Source organism: Urocitellus parryii, chromosome 3, assembly GCF_045843805.1.
Source record: "Urocitellus parryii isolate mUroPar1 chromosome 3, mUroPar1.hap1, whole genome shotgun sequence".
NCBI lineage: Eukaryota > Metazoa > Chordata > Mammalia > Rodentia > Sciuridae > Urocitellus > Urocitellus parryii.
The window spans coordinates 162,463,127-162,482,680 of record NC_135533.1 but is presented as its reverse complement, the minus strand read 5'-3'; the positions used below and the strand labels follow the sequence as shown (position 1 = coordinate 162,482,680).

Below are 19,554 nucleotides of genomic sequence, written 5' to 3'. Positions count from 1 at the left end.
TGTCTAACTCCACTTATATATCTACCTCCCCAAGTCTGCTCTGAGACTATTTTGGTTTTGACTTTCAGAGCATCGAATTTTGGCTTGTTATTTCAAAACAATGGCAAGCGTAATTATACCTGTGAAGTAGCATGAGCCCTACTATTTGTTAATTTTAAATTAAAATAAAAGGCTTTCTTCCTCGTTTTAATAGACAAAATATATTTCTTCATTTTGATTGACAAGCCAGGACAAAGAAAAGAGTACAATACTCATTGCTGTACAGAGAACCCTCAGTAAAAATGTTTTAGTTTACAGAGGATCTGAGTGCCGGAGGTGTGCTGAACACTTTGCACGTATTCTTGCCAACTCCACAAGATTTGCCACTCTAAAGATGAGGAAAGGAGGCTAAAAGTGGCGGAGAAACCTTCCCAAACATCTCACAGGAAGTGATGAAGCTCTTGGCTTGGCACAACTTGCTTTAGAGCCAAGGTTCTATGCTATACCATGCTGTTCAAATTTTCATATGCATATGAGTTAGCTGAGGATCTTGCCAAATGCACATTTTGATTCTGTAGGTCTGGAGTGGGGTTTGAGATTGTACATTTCTAACAAACTCTCCAGAGACAATGAGGCAGCTGATCCACAGATGACACTTTGAATAGCAAGGCACTTTTTTTTTTGGCAGAGGCAGTTTTACTGTGGATTGAACTCAGGGGCACTCCATCACTGAACCACATCCCAGCCCTATTTGGTATTTTATTTAGAGACAGGATCTCACTGAGTTGCTTAGGGCCTCACTTATGCTGAGGCTGGGTTTGAACTTGGGATATACTCCTGCCTCAGCCTCCCGAGCAGCTGGTATGACAGGCGAGCACCACGGTGCCAGACTGGCAAAGCACTTTTCTACCTCAAAGACATAACTCCTTTCTCAACAGAATGGTATTTCAGGGAGTTTGAATCAGGCACCCTCCACTCATTATTTGACCCTGATATATCTGAAACAATGAGGAGACAAGGAAGATATCAATCCAGAAACAATAGTGGTTATGGAATGCATACATTTCCATGTATTTTTACAGTAAAAATGCATTAAAAAATCTTTCACAAAAGAAACTTAAAAAATACAAGTAGGGTGTTGACTCTGCTCCCCAACATTCTTTCAGGCATCAACTGTGTAAAAGAGGGAGGGGAATTCCTAAATGGTTTAAGTCATACAAAATTCTCATCCATCATCGCTCATCAACACATTTACATGGAGTGGGGTGTTAGGGAAAGTAGGCTCACAAGAATCAGTTTCCAATTTAAGGTTACAGTAGTTCAAAGAAAACTAAATCTTTCTGCTTAATGCATAGTCCCTGTACAGTACAATATTTTCAAAGCAAATCTGATGTGTGGAACTAAGGTGAAATTACCACACCAAAAGTCCTCATGAACTGAGACAAGCTGGGGCGGTAGCACAGATTTTTAACACGTCAAATATCTCTTACAACAAGCAAGACAGTCAAGATGTTAACTTAAGGATACACTCCAAAAATGCACCTTGATTTCAATTATTTAAAACCCTGGACCCCAAATGAGAGTGTCAGTCATTTAACATCTCAGGTTGTGCTAGAACTAGTGAGAAAAATCCTAGCACTGCAGCCTTAGGAATAAAATCTCCAAGTTGGCTCTTAGGAAATTGACGGAAAAAACATCATTATTCAGTTGTACTCTTCCTCAGTCTTCCTCCTACAGCTCAATGTAAGCTTTGCATGGAAAACTTGGATAATAAAAATAGCATCCACAGACTTTTCCCCTCCTTTTTAGCTACAGAATGTACATTGTTTCTGTTCCAGGAAAGGAACTTGTTTTGTAAATGTCCACACTACTATAGCTATTCATTCTAGTGTTGTGTATAAACCCATAAATCAAATAAAGCTATGAACAATGTAATATTTATATATGCATAGTGTTTTATAAAAAGATTGGCCCACATACTGCTTTTCATCAATACAGAAAGAGCATTAAGTCCACAGCACACTGTAAGAAATAAATGAGTGAAGAACAGAGAATGCAAACAAGTGCTTAATAATTCACAAGCAGGCTCACCATGGAAGAAATGATGATATCCCAAACCAACTAAAGCTTTAGAGAATTACTTATATAGTCTCCCATTTTAAAACAACTTTACATACCTGATTTAGTTTACATTAAAATATATCCCCATGAATCAATTTGTTCATATTCAGAAATATAAACACATATCACATTCCTCACAGCTAAATTTTTGTCATAAATTCTCTTTTATACAAGAAAAAAAGGCAACATTTTTTTTTTTCAACAGGCTCTATTAATTACAATTTTTAACTCTGTACACACAATGATTGGCTGGCTGTCTTTTTTTTTTTTAATCTTTTTTTTTCAATACAGTACCATGGGAACAACAGTGATTGACTTGCAAAGTTTTGTGTCTGTACGGAAAATGCAAAACAGTACTACAGAAATACACAATGCACTGTAAGCAGCGGTTTGCTGTAGTTTTCCAACAGGTACAAGCAAACGTTTTGGCTCAGCTAGGCAGTAATCCATTCAAACCACATCCTGGGGCTACAGCCGACCCAACCACACCACCTGAGGGTTTCAGGAAGAATGGGTCTTGTAAAAAAGAAAAATCATTGTTTTTGTTCTGCTGTCCAAAGACTAAAGGACAGGGTCATGAGGGCAGAGGTTTCCCAACCAGAACTAGAACCACTGGGATCACTTCCTTGCTTCCCCTTTGACCAACCTAAAAACGTTATGGTCTCAAAGTGCAATTGGCATTTCTATGAATGAGCAGCCCCAGCTGTCATTTCTTTAAATTCTCAAAAGAGAATTTCATCCACCAAACGTCACTCCTTCCTCCCTAATTTGGCAAAGGGCAATCATGGGCTATGCAAAAAAGGGGGCCATACTTTTCATCGCGGTGATATTTATGTCTCCCTCATACCCAGCACACTGTCCTACATTCCATCAAATATTCAGCTTCAAATCAGACCACCGGCCAGACAACACAGGTGTAGGTTGTCTATTCCTTCTAGTAGTTGAGTAAGGCTGCCATGGCACTGCCTTAAATGAGATCTTATTCCATGGGGGAGATGCTAATGAACCTGACAATCTGTGCTTAGGCTGTGTTTGGGTAATGGCGGCCAACCTTCTTGTCTCTGTGCCTTCCTGGGCCAGAGAGAGTACAAACTGTTTTGAATCAATTCTAACCCAAGGACAAAAAAAAAAAAAAAAAAAAAAAAAAAAAAATTTCTTTGTGCTGCCGCAGTTTAAAAAGCTATAAATATCCTTCATTTGCAATAGTAGTCTTGTCATTACAGTTTGCTTAATTTTAGGATCATTGGCAATCCTAATCCACCCCAAGAGGTCCCCAGTTTTTACAAATAGAAGTTTGCCTTTTTGCTTTGAAGAAAAACTCCTGTCTACAGTATAGCACTACATCACTATATAACAGTCTCGATCATTAATTAAACTTAATAATTTCCCGTCCTTAAAGAGAAACATGACCAACCACCCCATTTTAACAGGAGAGAAAAAGATTGCCCCCCAAAAAAGGGAAAAAAAAATTCTTGACAATTCTATGCCTTCTGTAGAAACAAAATCTATATCCCTTTGGGCCAGTATTTGGCAAATAATTTCCAAAAAAAGTATGCATTTAAAAATACTTTCTTTAATTTTTATACATCAGGCACAAGACTTTTCATATATAATTTTTTTTCTTAGAAGATCTCAAATGCATAAAATGTTTGTAGCTATTCATAGGATCACCAGGTGTCAGAGATGCTTCCTAAGGTAAGAAAACTAAATTATCTCAGGTTTGTGACCTTCCTCTTAGAACCTTTGACATGGTAAAGGTTGGAATGCGTGTCAAGTCTCAGATACTGAGGTCGGTGCTACATTCTTTATAAGGTCGCCTCCTCTGCTCCGGGGGATTTCTGGAACTTCTGCCCAATTCCTGTTTCAGAGTCGCCTCTTCCCGCTCTCGGTGGCCACCTCGGTCCTCTCGGCTCCTTTTGTCCAGCGAACGCTCTCGGCGGCGCTCGGGGGACCGGGCCCGTCTCCGATCGGTGGACTTGGCCCTCCTCTCGGGCGAGGCCACTCTCCTTCGCTCCGGGGACCTTCTGGGATCCAGGAGTCTTTCGAGGGACCGCCGCCGCCGGCTGGGCGAGCTGTCCCTTCGGCGCGTGGGGGACCGCTCCCGCCGGCGCTCGGGAGACCCCTCCCGCCTCTTCTCGGGCTTCTCCCTCCTCTCCAGGGTGGTGTCCGCGCTGCGCGTGCCGTCTCGGCGCTTCTCCGGAGACCTCCTCTTGGGCCCGTTGGTCGCCATCCGCTCGGCCTGCGCGTCTCGGCGTCCCTCGGGCGCCCGGTCCTTGGGTCGGCAGGCCGCGCCGTCGGGTTTTCGGGAAGTTCCATTCCAGGTGTGGTGTTCATTGGGTTGTCTGCTGTACTCTCGGCTGCCTTTTGGGTCTCTCACGTGTGCCCGCTTCTCCCCATGTGGTGATGATTTGTGAACGTCGGGTGGGTAACTGGACTCCAATGATGGGTGCTGGCGGCCGGACGGTCCGGCCCTCACTTCCGGTCCGGCCCTCACTTCCGGAAAGCCTTGTGCACCGGCGGAGGGGCCGTTCCGGTCGCTGCTGGGGTCTGCGAGGAAGAGAGAGGAGAGGCCTAGTTAGGTAGGGAGGACCTGCGTGTTCCAGTCCCCGCTCCCTCCCGTGCTCGACTCATTAGTCACAACAAACAACTGTTAAAAGCCATCAGAGTCAAAGCCAACTCAGTCTGGGTTACGTTATGTATAACTGCAACTAGTTAGGGTTACCAACTAGTACTTGTGGCTTTCAGCATCTGGCTCTTTTTGATACCCCAGACAGATCATTAGAGAATTTATTAAATCAGGCATGATTTAGTCTTTAAAGGCACACCCCAGGTAGTCTGTCTACAGGTGCCAAAACCTCACCCCCTTACCTATCCCCTGCCTCTCTCCTCCCCATCTACCAACCCTTCTCCTCTTCCCCACCCTACACTGCCCCCAAGAAAGAAAATCTCCTTTCCTTTAAAGAATGCTTGTTTTAATTTGCTTAAAAATAATCTAGGACATTGACCTGGAGGGGCATAGGAAGCTTCTTGGGGAACAGAAGTAGTCTATGGCTTATCTGAGTGGTGATCTAAATGTGTGCACACAGAGATGAAGACTCCAATACACCACACACTCAGGATTCACGTATTTTTACCATATGCAAAGAATATTTATACTTTAAAACAATAATCCAAGGTGTTAAGCAAAGGGGATTGTGGCAGCAACATAATGGCCAGGTGCTGATTGGCAAATGTCACATGCACTTGAGGGACCACTGAACTATACTTTTGTGTGTGCTATTCAACTATTTTGTCTACTTTTGTATAAATTTAAAAATAAGGAACCATCTTTCAAATGCAGAGCTTTCTGGTAGATAAAAGGGAAGGGGAAAGAGGTGGTTAATTACATATTTGCAATTAGACAGGGCTCACAAAATCCTTAAGTTTAAAGGCAGTTTTTCTGTATGGTATATGAAGCAGTCATAACAATATCGAGGAACTATGGAGCCACTGGACTGCTCCTTTTTTTTTTCCTTTTGAAATTGTTACATTATAATTATACATGACTGGTGAAGGAGAGTGATCAAATTATATGCATGTATGAATATGGCATAATGGATCTCACTATTATAGACTGCTTCTTATACCACCAAGATGTCTATAGGTTTAAAAGCAGGGCAGCATCATGAATTTATGAGAGCCCAGGGATGCTTTGTTGCAACTAAACGCAACAAATTCCAGGAGCCTAAAATATTGTGTTGCAGTATGGAGGGCAGACCCATGTGACGGAGAGGAGGGAATCACTGGGGCTCTTAAAAGATCTTTCATGAGGCAGCCAGGTCTCTATTCAGCAATTAATATGTTTCATGAAAGATCTTCCAACACCCAGCATGGCTTTTAGCAAAAGCAGGTACATAACCTAAAGCAGGGATTAGCAAAGTTTTTCTAAAAGGCCAGGTAGTAAATATTCTGGACCACAGTCCCTGTTGCAACTGTTCAAACCAGCCACTGTGGGGCAAAAGCACAGGCAACACAAAACAGAAATGGGTGTGTGGCTATGCATCAGTAAATCTTACTTACAGACACAGGCTGTGGTCAGGATTTGGCCCCTAGGTTGTAGAATGCCAGAGATACCTGAAGAATGGGGGAATCTCTTCCCATCTGGCAAAGCCCTATCTATCTGGGTGAGAGCTCTGTTGTATAAGGATCATTCTTTCTAAAGGCTGGGTGGACTATCAGAACGAAGACAAAAGTCATCTGACATTTGGGTAAGGGAAGGTCCTCAGATCACTATTCTAAATCTAACCTTGAAATCTTATTAGGCCTACTTTCAAGACAAGGGAGAGCAACACTTCAACAGGGGTCAGCGGTGTACTTACAATTCCAAGAACGCAGGGTGCTCAGAATGAATTGCCAAACATATCAAAATAGAGCTAAGCAGAAGCAATGAGGAAATTAGGCCACAGCACAGAAACACCTAGTATTGATTGAGCTACAAACCGTAGTTTGATTATGGCCCATAAGGTAGAAGCAAGCCTCCCCGAGCTTTTCATTTCTCATACATGCAGCGATATTAGGAGGTATCATCGCTGTAGAAGGGAGGGCCCAGCACCAAGAACAGTCAGAGAGAGAAAGAGAAAGAGAGAAAGAGAAAAAGTTGAACATTTAGATTCCCTATAACAAGGAGGAAAGAAAAAAAATCTGCATTTGTTAACATAGGGCAAAGAGAGTTTATTTGTCCAGTCAGACAGTCTAAGGCAACACTCAAATAAGGCTGCAGAGACCGCAATTGGAACATGACGTACGTCTTTAGACAGCCATCAGATGACTTGAGAACCCAGACAATGAATGCATCCTTTTGTTTTTTTTTTTTTTTCAAACAACTGGAACAATGACAGGCTGGCATAGGAGAGCATTAACAATAAACAACAAAAGAACAAAGTCCCTCCCCACCCCCCCCAGACCGCGGCAGTTAAATTAAGTACAAAAACTCATTACAAAAATAGCCTCACAGAGAAGCAGGTTCCAATCAAGTCAGAAAAATATTGGAACTTAACATATTATAACCCATTTGTGACTCTAATCAATAGAATTAGAGAGGTTTAGTCCAAATGACGCATGGAAACATTACAGCAGCACAACCCTGGCAATGTTCAACCCTTTTTGGAAAACCATATATTTAAATGATCTTTATTATTATTATTATTATTTTTTAGCCCAAAGAACATTTGTTAGTGTTGGATTTTCATCCTCAGTGCAACAGACATAGGTTTGGAGAAGGTACACAGGTTACTGACGATGACTCTCAAATGAAATATCACATCCGACAGAAGGCATAGGGAAGACAGAAAAGGAAGACAATGTTACACAGCTTCAGTGGCATCAATACACCTAACAGTCAGAAGTTTAGTACAGTACGCAGCCATGTCATCTGAATGTCGTCATGAACTTCCCCTGTGGTTGGCCGGGCCTAAAGGGGCCTTGTCTGAAACCCACCCTCCCCCATTCCCTCGGATCCCTCATATTGTGCACCTGTATCCATGTCCAACACCAGGGGAGGTTGCCTGCATGGGAGCTGTTCCCCTCCTTGAGCTACATCTGAATGAAGGATCTCATCAAGGAAGTCCAAAAATGCAACTGGGAATTGTGCAGAGTGACTTTCAGAAAAGAGGGTGATAACAGATAAATCCCTAATAAAGGGGACCAATGTATATGGGGATCATTCGATTACAGTTTCTATAGAAACTTTTGTAGACCTTTGGTTGGGAAAAAAAAGCCCTACATCTAGGGCATAGCTTTTTTTTTTTCTCTTTTTTTAAAATTTTAAACAAGAATCTCAAATAAATAGGACAGAATTATTACAATATACAATATTTTGCCATCAGAACACTAAGCTAGGTAAAGATCATTGCCGTCTACTCAAATCATGTCTAAAGATATGACAAAGGAACTCTACGTATAACCTGGCTTTCCTCACAGGAAAGGTATAGTAACATGTTTCCCTCATGATGAGCACTGGGAATCTATTTCGTCCTTCATCACTTAAAAACATATGGCTAGTATGTCAACAGTTTTTGTTCGTTTGACAGTAGTGGGCTCAGGTGGTCTGATTTGGGGTCAGAGACCAGTGGAGGGATGCAGAATTTTTGGACGCAGAGCATCTAGGAGGTGAGCAAAGCCCCCAAATCATCTTGAAATTTCACGCCTCTTAAATAAAGACATCAAGTAACCGAAAAAAAGAAGAAAAAAATATATATATATATTTGTGCCTCATCATATCACTCAGGAAACCTGCTTTCCTGCTTCTTAAAAGGAGTATAGAGTCATTTTGTGCTAACAATTGGATCTGAGAAACAGTTTGGCACAGTTCAAACAAACATTCCTTCGCTCTTGGTCGGACTAGACAAAATGTTCTCTCTGATTATCAGAAAGGGGGCTCTAAAGATCTTGTCCTAGGCCTTGCCCCAGTCCACAGAAGCAAGCAAAAAGATGAAATGTGGAGAGATTTCAGAACAAGCGAAGCAAATAATCACATGGTGCGAGAGGCTGTAAGACACTGGTGAATGGGGAGACAGAAAGGACTTTCCTGCTGCCGTTCTGGAGACAGAGTCATGGAGTCATGCCAGGGAAGGAAGGAATGTTTTCATAGTTTGACCCACCATATTCCGGGACCGAGCCGTCTCCCCGCCTCAGAAACAGACGAACTCTGCGGCCACCATTCTTAATCAGTTCAATGGCCCGAGAATGCTTCATGTTTTTGGTGGTCTCGCCATTGATCTCTAGAATTTCATCACCAATCTGCCATGGTAGGAATAGAACATAGAGAGTCATAAAAAGAAAGAAATATAAATGGTCAACACAGATACGAAAAGATGTTTAACATCTCTAACAATTAGAGGAATGCAAATTGAAACTACTCTGAGATTCCATCTCACTCTAGTCAGAATGGCAATTATCAATAAATGTTGGCAAGGATTTGGGGAAAGGTTCACTCATACATTGCTGGTGGGACTGCAAATTGGTGCAACCACTGTGGAAATTTGTATGGAGATTCCTCAGAAAACTTTGAATGGAACCACCATATGACCAAGTTATCCCACTCCTTGTTCATATACCCAAAGGACTTAAAATCAGCATACTACAGTGACATAGCCACATGAATGTTTAGTGGAGCTCAACTCACAATAGCCAAGCTACAGAAACAACCTAGGTGTCCTTCTATGGATGAATGGATAAAGAAAATGTGGTATATATGCACCATGGGATATTACTCAGCCATAAAGAAGAGCGAGATCATGACATTTGCTGGTAAATGGATGGAAACTGGAGACTATCATACTAAGTGAAATAATTCAGTCCCCCCAAACCAAAGGTTGAATGTTCTCTCTGATGTGCGGATGCTTACCCATAATAAGGGAGGGTGGAGGGGAAGTATAGAAGTTTATTGAATTAGATGGAGGGGGAATGGGAACAGGAAAGACAATGAATCGTACATAATTTTCTTATGCACATATACGAATACATGACCAGTGAAACTCCACATCATGTTCGGCCACAAGAATGGAATCAAAATTGTAATGGGTTGAATGTATGTATAACATGTCGAAATACACCCTACTGTCATGAATATCTAAAAACAAACAACAACAACAACAGTAAAAACGCAAGTCACTACAGATGCTTCCTCACATCTACTCCAGCCTCCTTTCCCTACTTACCCTCATCTTTCCACATCTTTCTGCAGGACCATCCTCTGCTAAGCGCAGAACATAGAGGTCCATGTTATATTCTCGACCCCCTCGAAGACTAAAGCCAAATCCCTTGGCTCCTCTTTCCAGTTCCACAGTGTAAAAATCTTGCTCCTATTTAAAGAAATTAAATGCAGTCATTCAGGTAGAACTGCTATCCACACATGTTTCTCTCATGTCTTCCCAAACATTCCATGTCATGTTGATTTGGCCTAAAGGCATAGTCTCTAATCCTCTCTTGGTGACTCTTAAGTGCTTATTAGTCATCCTCATTAATCTTCATTAATATCAGAAGTTGGAAATCCAGAATTTGAAACACTTAGGATCATGCTTATACCTATGCACATATTAAAATTCAACTAGAAAGGTTGCAATCTGCATTTGGGGCAGGAAGCTTCTTCATCACATGATACCATCCATTTGTGGCTGGATGTTCAGCTTCCTTGAGCCTGGCCTGAGAAGCACCAGGGTTTACGATTAGCACTGTGTCTGCGCCAACCTCTGCAGTCTGAGGACTGGTTCCCATTCTCTTTGGGCTAGATCACAAGTGGACTACTGAAGGGTCCACAGAGGCCAGCAGAAACCTATTTATCTTGGCATCACCCAGTGGTTCCCAGATTTGTTTCACTTGTTAACCATCTTGAGAGGCAGGTGTCCTGGCTCTCACCTGAAATCCACAGTCCCCAAAACCACTTTAAAAAAACAACAAAAAGATTTTCTTGAAGAACTATGATTTTGCAAACAGTTATTTGCAAACAGATGCTTTGCTTTTTCTCTGACCACTGATCCTTGTGACAGCTTTTCAGTATTTTGGTCTTATTTTTTTCTCTCCCTACCAAAGCATATCTAGGAATATTTTTCAAAGGTAGTAAAATAAAAGCAAATATGAGTATATATGTGGAAAATCCCTGCACAAAAGGCTGTGTATTTTAAATTAAGGATGCCCTTCAAAAAATATCTTGTAAAAACAGCTTCAGAAAATTGGAAGGAAATGAGCAAAAAAAAAAGAAACAAAAAAAGGGGAGGGGGGGAGGACCCTCACCTGGGTAGCCTGGGGAGCTTTGAACTCGAACTGAGATTCCGGCTTTGGTTTGGCGGTGTTCCTGCCAAAGTGAGAGAAATAAATATAACAGCAATGCAGAGGGGGACAGAGAAAAGAACGGAAAACATGAAAAAAGGACAGGTCCCTTTTTCCCCTTTAAAGTAACAAAAGGAACCAAAGTCTCAGCTGACCTTGTCTCCTGGGCCCCCTGCTGAGAAGGGGTGTGTGTGGTGGTAATGGTGGCAATCTTTTCTGCATTGGTCAGCAAGGTGGCATTTGAGGACTCTGTGGGACAGAGCATAAAGAAATGAAGGCCTGAGAGAAGACATCATCCAGCTGGGAGGTGAGCAGAAACCCTGTCTCTAAGTGACAAATCTGACTTCCCTGTCCCCATTTCAATTAGTTGGACTCAAATTTCTAAAGACTCAGGAATTTAATGAACCATCCTAAGATCTTCTCTGCTGTGGCTCATGTATGCCCCCCACTGTGACCCTCCTCCTAAGCAGACATTCCCTCAAATGAAATAGGGTTTGCCAGGGGAAAAGCTGCTCTAAAATTACAGCCAGCATGGGTGTGTCTGACTCCTCCCCGCCACTGAGAGGCCGCAATCCATCAAAACACTGGGCCGCCCCGGAGGTATTTCACAGGATTTTACAGGCTGCTAATAAATGTCCCTGCTAACATTTCCTGCAACTTATCAGCAGCATTTGGTGAGTATGCCCGATTTCCTCATGTGAATATTAAATTCAGAAGTGAGCTAACATATTTTTAAACACAAATAACATCTCCTTTCTTCCTCATTGCTTTTCATAAAGCACAAGTGAAAATATGGAACTCTTGACAGATCTCCATCTAGTAACACTCATGAAAGATTAATTTTAAAACCTGCATTAGAAGAACCAGAGTTATAAACATAAGTTGTATAAATCATGAAGCTGCTTTAAAGTAAGGAATAGGATTATGTTCCTATGTAAATTGACTCTCTTCTTCACTCATCACATTCATAAGCAACTTCATAATCTCTACAAGTTTGGAGACTCAGAATCTGAAAAAAAATCATAAAAACAACAAAAACTATAGATAACACATCCCTGTGTATGTATTAAAATTTAATCATTCGTATGGTAACAGATATATGCTTTTTTGCTAATAATTTCTCCATTAAAATCAAGGCAAGTAGCAACCACTAGGAGCAAGCCATACATTTAATATTTATTCTTAAATGGACTCTCAGGAACTTGGCTTTTATTTTCTCATCAAGAAAATACTAGGGGCTGGGGCTGTAACTCAGTGGTAGAGCGCTTGCTTGCCTAGCATGCGTGAGGCACTGGGTTTGATCCTCAGCACCACATGAAAATAAACAAAAAAATAGAAGAAAGAAAAGAAAGAAAGAAAAGAAAATACTAACTGTGGTTGTTAGGTTCTAAAATTAGCCTGCAAGTACCCATTTAATCAATAGTGAGGGCTGGGGATGTGGCTCAAGCGGTAGCGCGCTCGCCTGGCATGTGTGGGGCCCGGGTTCGATCCTCAGCACCACATACCAACAAAGATGTTGTGTCCACCGAGAACTAAAAAAAAAATAATTAAAAATTCTCTCTCTCTCTCTCTCTCTCTCTCTCTCTCACTCTTTCTTTAAAAAAAAAAAATCAATAGTGAACCATGAGGTCTAGAAGATTCCCTGAGTTCTATGCTTCCTAGTACTTCGATGTTTGTTGACTACATTGGGTGTAAGGAGGTTTCTATGAGATAATATTTTAAGTACTTCAAACTAAGAAGCCTGTAATCAATCAATCTCTCTCTCTCTCTCTCTCTCTCTCTCTCTCTCTCCCACACACACACACACACACCTCCCTTCCACTACCCTCCCCACCCCTTGCCCCCCTACAGTCCTGGGATAAGAGACCTTCTATGCACCCAATGGCTGGTGGTCTCTCTCCATTTTAATTTCCTGAGAACACTGTTCAATTCGGGTCTGGTGTCCTGTTACTTTACTTTCATGACAAACAGGGGTTAAAAGTATGTGTTTGAGATTCACACAGAATTCAAATCCCTCTTTCTCCACCCATTAATGGTGTGCCTGGCTCTTCTCACCCAGGATGAGGGAATGCTGCCGATCGATCTGTCCCTCTCAGGATGAAAGGATGCGAGACACACAGCATCAGTGCTAGACTACAGCTTGCACTCAACACATGCACTACACTACTGTGGAGGCATCTTTAAGTTAGGGAAACTCTCTGCAGCAAGAGAAGGTTAAGGAAGATTTTAACAGTTTATATGCCAGCCATAAAAGTCCCTGATTCTTATAGCCATGCCCAAAATTAATAAGATAATGTAGGTAGAAAGCATAGTTTTATGAATCTTATTCGTGTTTTAGGACAATGTTTCTCACAATGTGTTCTACAAATGTTTCTACAGATTCTGAAGGAAAAGAACCTGTGATCCACTAAGTCTGGGAACTAAAGGGTGAAACAAAGGGAACACAGATGTCTGGTTGCTTGTTCCTATGGACTCTTCAGAGCATTTACTGGGCTAGTGTGACTTGAGACCCTTGGGTCAGGCAAAGGCTGTGCCTCAAGCTTACTGGGAGGCAGGTTAGCCAAATGGTTACAAGGGTCAGATTCTGAGTCAGACTGCCTCGCTTTGCATAGTAGGCTGCACTAGACAGGACGAGAGCAAAGCCATTTCAACTTTCAGTGTCTCAGTTTCCTCATCTGCACAGGAGAATGACAGAAATATCTAAGGAAAGTGGTACAGTGATGATCTAAGAGGAACTGTTAGGGACAGTACCAGACACATTAGTGCTCAAAAAAATTATTAGCATACTTTTAGTATGTATTATTATAATATTAAAAGCATATTACTGGTACATTTTTAGGATTACTATTGTAAATGGTTTTTTTTTAGAGCATTTGGAAGGTCATTAGCACCTTCATATCACTCCCATTCAAGCACAGTTAACTGGCAAAACCGATGAATCTAAGTGATATTTCATACAAGTCATCCACCGGGTCAGTACACAGGACACACAGACTGTCAGTGACACTCACCAGAACTCCCATAAACTCTGGTCCTTTAGCTAACCTCATACAGCTCATTGTAACTCATTTTATAAAGATTCTCTGGGAAATCTTAAGATCATTTGGGCCATGGGGAAATCACAATCAGGGTACCAAAAAAGAACGTTTCTTTGTAATTAAAGTGATTAGAATTACTGAATTGTGAAGAAGTTCCCATTTGGAGTTATTATGTGTTCTTGGTAGCTGGAATATTCCAGGAAGATGGAATCCTATTCTCAAATGATTTTTCATGTTTCTGCTGCTTTTATGATTTAATGAGATATAACAGATAATCACTCAAAACACATATAAACAGAATGTCCTTATTAATTTTCCTCTTATCCTTCATTTGCTGTTTTCCCCAATTATATTTACATGCAAATCTTTTTTAGGGTTGCAGCTTCACTTTGAGCATTTTAAAGAAATTAATGCTTAATATGCAAATGCCTATTTGAGCTCACGGATTTTTCCTTATTTTGCATTTTTTAAAATCTATGAATAACCACCATTTACAAGACCATGTACAGAGTGCCAAGTAAGCACTGTACTGGGACTACGACCATGTGCACTACTTCAATTGATGGCCACCATTTCATAAAACAAGTGCAAGTTATTGCCCCGTTTATAGATGGAGAGGCTGGGGCATAGGAAAGGTAGGAAGCTGCCCAGGATCACCCAGGACAAGTAATGGGAATCAAACTGGGGCTTGCCTGAAAGTGTGCTTTTAGTCTTACTGTTCACATGGGGATCTGTGTTGGTATCCAGAAAATCATACCTGATTGACACCTCCGTTCATGTAAGCAATGTTTTCATTTTACTGCATAACTGCTACCAATTTCTCTAGGCAGTATCCTAGATTAACCAAAATACAGAATGCTCTGCTTGGACTACTGAATTTCATGGGTTATTTTCAGAGGACCAAAAAAATTTTAGCATGGCCTTATAATATCAATAAAGTTAGACTTGTTTTCATAAACTTTTAAGTCTTCATTTGGAATTAAACCAAAATTGTATCTGCTGAAATGTTCTCTAACTTTTTAAAATATAGAAATGAGGTCCATTATCAAAAATTTATAGCTCTATCCCCAAAGCAAAACTTGCCCTGTATAATAGGAAAAAAAAAAACATAAAAGAGCCTGAAAAAGAGTCTAGCCTCCTCACCCTCCAGCAGCGATATTATAAAGGAGTGTCAATGTATTTGACTTTTAAAAGACTAAGGCAGATGGACCTATTGGATATTTTTATGGATATTCCAGAAAGTGCCTCCCACATTCTTTATTAAACAGAGTTTATACCTACTTTAGCTCTCCCAGAGGAATGAAAATGGATATTAATATACTTTCCATAGCAATCACGTATCAAGAAAAACAGCTCTTAAGCATGTCATGAGGCTGTTGGAAATCAGGGCCCTCACTCTTCTGACAGGAGCTTCTACCTTGGGTTTCAGCCTATCTCTGTGACAAGTGATTATGATTCTAGCCTTGTTCCTATGTCAATGTTCTTACCCTTCCTTCCGGAATCCACATGAAAAGCTAAGCAAATCAACAAAGAACATGATCATTTCTTTCATAAATATTTGATTGTGTAAACATATGTGTCATAAATACTGAAGGCGACATTGGAAAATCTGAACCCCACAAATATGTGGAAAGTTCAGGGAGGGCTTTTTACTATCTATACCTTTGCCAAGGAAATAGCAATATCTGTGTTGCCAGCTTGTCTCCTCCAAAAGCAAACACTCTGAATCAGGTGAACTGAAGAAGAAATTCAAGACCACAATTCAAATTATATGTATATATAAAGCTCTTAGATATTCTCATTATCTTGAACATGATTCCACATTAGTTTGGTTCAGGCTCTGCTCTGATTACTCTTCTTCCCACTCAGAATAAGACTACATGGGCATTTCTGTATGATGCAAGTGTGGTCTGACTTGTTGGAGATCAAGTTCAGATTCAATCTGTTCAGCTACTTAGGCCTTTCTGTGCGGCTGTTGTGTATTTACTATCCCTTGCCCATATCTCACAGAAGAAAAGGTTCTCCCCTAACTCAACCTCCCACCCTGACCCCAAATTCATAAACGACAGAGAAGTATAGACTCCCTGGTCACAGCCCAAGATCTGTGGAGGTAAACCTTCTAACAGCACAGACATGCCAAATAAAAGGGAGTTATATTTTGGAGTTTTGTTAGAGAGGTAAGAGAAATGGGAGAAGCAAGTTAGGGAAACTAAAGTCTGAGATCAGGGAAACTGGAAAAAGAATGAGGAATTTGATGACAAGAAAACAGACTTGGGTAGCATGAGTTAAAGAAGTGGATTCAGCCAGGCATGTGGCGCACATGTGTAATCCCAGTGGCTCAGGAGGCTGAGGCAAGTTCAAGGCCAGCCTCTGTAAAAACAAGGCTTAGAGCAACTCAGTGAGATTCTGTCTCTAAATTCAATACAAAAAATAGGGCTGGGGATGGGGCTCAGTGGTTGATTGCCCCTGAGTTCAATCCCTGGTACCAAAAATAGTGGATTCAGAGGGTTTCTGAGCACTGACCAAATGAGGGGGAATCTTCTCGAAGCGCCTCCTGGAGTTTCTAAGAACTGTATTTCAGACGTGATAGATCTCTTAGAACCATGCTAGCTAAAAACTTCAAATTCCCTGTAGATACCATGAAACAACTGGTCTTTGGGCTACTTGATGAGGTAAATATCAGAATGAAAGATCTGAAGGAGACCAGAGAGCACCTCCCTATACCTCCACAGTCAGCCATGTCTAACTTGCACACAGAGGAAGTAGATCAAGCAAGATTTTCTCTTCATCACACTGTCATGGTCATTCTACTTCTTGTAGGTGTTTGAGACATTCTCCTGGATTGCTATCTAATTCCCCCAGAAATCTAATTCCCCTGCCTCTGCTCTAATTTCCAAGATAGCCCCTTAAAGATGAGCATTGCACTTCACCTTCTGATAGAAGTGATTCCCTTTACTTAGATCTTGATACTTACAAAGTCACTGGCAAAAACTTTTATTATCATGGCAACAATGATAGAACATTTTAGAAACAATTTAGATGAGATCAACCTCAGCAGATCATGGGCCATCTTTAAAGATATCAATCCTTCACTACTTTATTTTACTATCTTCTAAGGAGCACAAGAGATCTGCCTGAATTTTATAAGCACTGAAGTTTTAAGAATTCCTTTTTATTGCCAACTGTTAGGGGCAATCCACAGTGCATTATATTTTTGGGGGTTCAGGTTTTCAAAAATACTGTGACTCTACTTCACTAACTCAACACCTAGTATGTGCAGTGTAGTATAAGTTGCTTTTGCATATGTTTGTCTTTTCTGATTTCAAACTCTTTCTCTATGCCCTTCCTGCAAGGAGAGCTTTCTTTCCTTCTTTTCTGAGACATTCCCATTCCCATATTAAAACAAACCAGCACAGAACCGGCAAGTCAATTCCTGTTTCCCATTCTTCTGGATTATTTTTTGCAATCTCTCTATAGTATGAAATAAACATGCCTTGGGTCTCTGAACCATTCCTCACTCCATTTTTCTGGTTTCATTTATCCTTTCCATTAAGAATCTATGTTTCCACATTTTATCATCATGTGCTCACTTTTGTAAACTGTAATAGCTTTCCAGAGTGGTAATTTGGTGGAATGGACTTCAGACCAGATGGTAAATTACTAACCATGATCGGAAAGAGGGTAAGGAAGACCACCATTCAAGGAACTATTTTCTTTCTCTCCAATTGGTATGGGATATTTTTGGCACAAAGAAAGTTTTCTGTTCTTAGAATGTTAAAATTTCAAATATTTACTGTTTAGTTTTGCATTTACTTGTTCTGAAAATCACTAGCTACATCAATCAAAACCTGAACCAAAATACTCACTTTCTCATAATTACTATATAAAAATACTTATTTGGTGAATGACTTCCAGATAAAATGTTTGATTTTCTTACTTTATTGGATCTATGACAAAGCATGTTTTTACAGCACTATCTATATAAACCACATTTCTCTCTTGAGAAATACTCAGTGGCTTTTAGAATATGTATTTTATTTTATAGCATGTATGGAAAGAATGAAAAACGGCAATTAAACATTTTGTAACAAGTTATAACTTTTGTCCCAAGGGCTAGGTTGGTGTAGGATCAATTATTTATCAATCAATTATTCAGGATTTAAGTGCCAAAGCAATCTATACTTACTGATATTAGTGTTATCAACTTCATGTTTACAAAATATGAGTAAGAAGACAAACACTGATATTTTTGCACTGGGTTATTATTATGGAGGCTGTTTTGTGTACTTTAGGACATTTGGGAACATCTCTAGTCTGCACCCACTAAGTGCCACTGCCAACATTGGCAAATGTCCTGGTGTTCTGGCAGCGGGTGGGGTAGGGAAAAACCAATGATTTGACTTTAATGAGTCAAGCAAATAGGCATAAAAGAATAGTTCTAATTTAATGTAAATATAATCTATGAAAAATGAAGATGTTTAATTTTTTCTTCATCTATATGTAAAAATTTGGGCTACAAGTGATGGCACACACCTGTAATCCCAGCAGCTCTGGAGGCTGAAGGAGGAGGATTGTGAGTTCAAAGCCAGCCTCAGTAGAAGCCAGGTACCAAGCAACTCATTGAGACCCTGTCTCTAAATTAAATAGGGCTGGGGATGTGGCTCAGTGGCCGAGTGCCCCTGAGTTCAATATCTAGTACCCCCCTCCCCCCAAAATTAGGACAAATCAAGTAGGCATAAACACTAAGATTTTCTCATTAAATAAAAATTTTGATACATTCACTTATTGTGAAAGAGCATAGTATTGGCTCTGCATTCCTGTTAGGTAGGTTTTGAGAAGTTGCCATATTCTACTATTAAATTTCAGTGATGATTTGAAAAGGGCATTCATGAGTTCCAGACAGAACATCAGGTAATCTTTACTACTTGCATGAAAACTTACAGTTTTCTGTATAGTTTTGAAGGGGCACACTGGAGGCTTTCTGGAGTTCTATCTGTAGCAAGATAGGATCCCAGGGCGATGGGATGAATTAGATGAGGGTGAGATGTGGTTTAGTAACAATGGCTATGTTGGTTTGATGGGTATGTTCAGTTAGGGACTGACAAAGCTGCCTCTAAGTCAAAACTATTCAATTACATGAGCATTAATGAGAGAGAGAAAGAGAGAGAGAGAGAGAGACAGAGAGAGAGAGAGAGAGAGAGAGAGAGAGAGAGAGAGAGAGAGAGAGAGAACATGAGAGAGAGGGAGAGAGATAAGAGGTATACTTTACCATCCCCAGGAATGATGCGGAGGGTAACTGTGTTTCCTGCTTCCTTGATTAGGTTGACAATGTCTGAATGGGATTTGTTGGTGATGGAACATCCATTTACTGCCAAGATCCGGTCTCCTACTTTCAGCTTGCCACAGCGGTCAGCAGGGCTCCCCTCAATAATCCGACCTATTTTGTGAGGCATAGCCACACATGCATTGCCTGCTTTGATATTGAGTTTTAAGTTTTTTTTTTTTTAAGTTACGTGGGAATATAGTGAAGGGAGGAGAAAAAGGGTTGAAAAGGGAAAGAGAAGGTTAAGTGTTAATTAATTAAAGCATTAAGCAAATGTTATTAAAGGAG

At 40.7% G+C, this 19,554-nt stretch overlaps 1 protein-coding gene across 5 annotated transcripts in view; it reads right to left on the bottom strand.

The window, feature by feature from the left end:
• Window positions 1–3,271: 3,271 nt before the first annotated feature.
• Magi1 (membrane associated guanylate kinase, WW and PDZ domain containing 1) overlaps window positions 3,272–19,554 on the bottom strand; it is a 614,610-nt gene continuing 598,327 nt past the window's right edge. For 2 of the 5 annotated variants that reach the window (XM_077795606.1, XM_077795604.1), the window contains 6 exons: window positions 19,213–19,413; window positions 11,061–11,154; window positions 10,870–10,930; window positions 9,798–9,941; window positions 8,739–8,877; window positions 3,272–4,647 (listed from right to left, as the gene is read on the bottom strand). In XM_077795606.1, the coding sequence (XP_077651732.1) occupies window positions 3,878–4,647; window positions 8,739–8,877; window positions 9,798–9,941; window positions 10,870–10,930; window positions 11,061–11,154; window positions 19,213–19,413 (1,409 nt within the window). In that variant the 3' untranslated portion in view covers window positions 3,272–3,877. Of the gene's footprint in view, window positions 4,648–6,579; window positions 6,669–8,738; window positions 8,878–9,797; window positions 9,942–10,869; window positions 10,931–11,060; window positions 11,155–19,212; window positions 19,414–19,554 lie in introns of all 5 variants that reach the window. The other 3 variants (XM_077795608.1, XM_077795607.1, XM_077795605.1) reach the window with 3 other exon arrangements.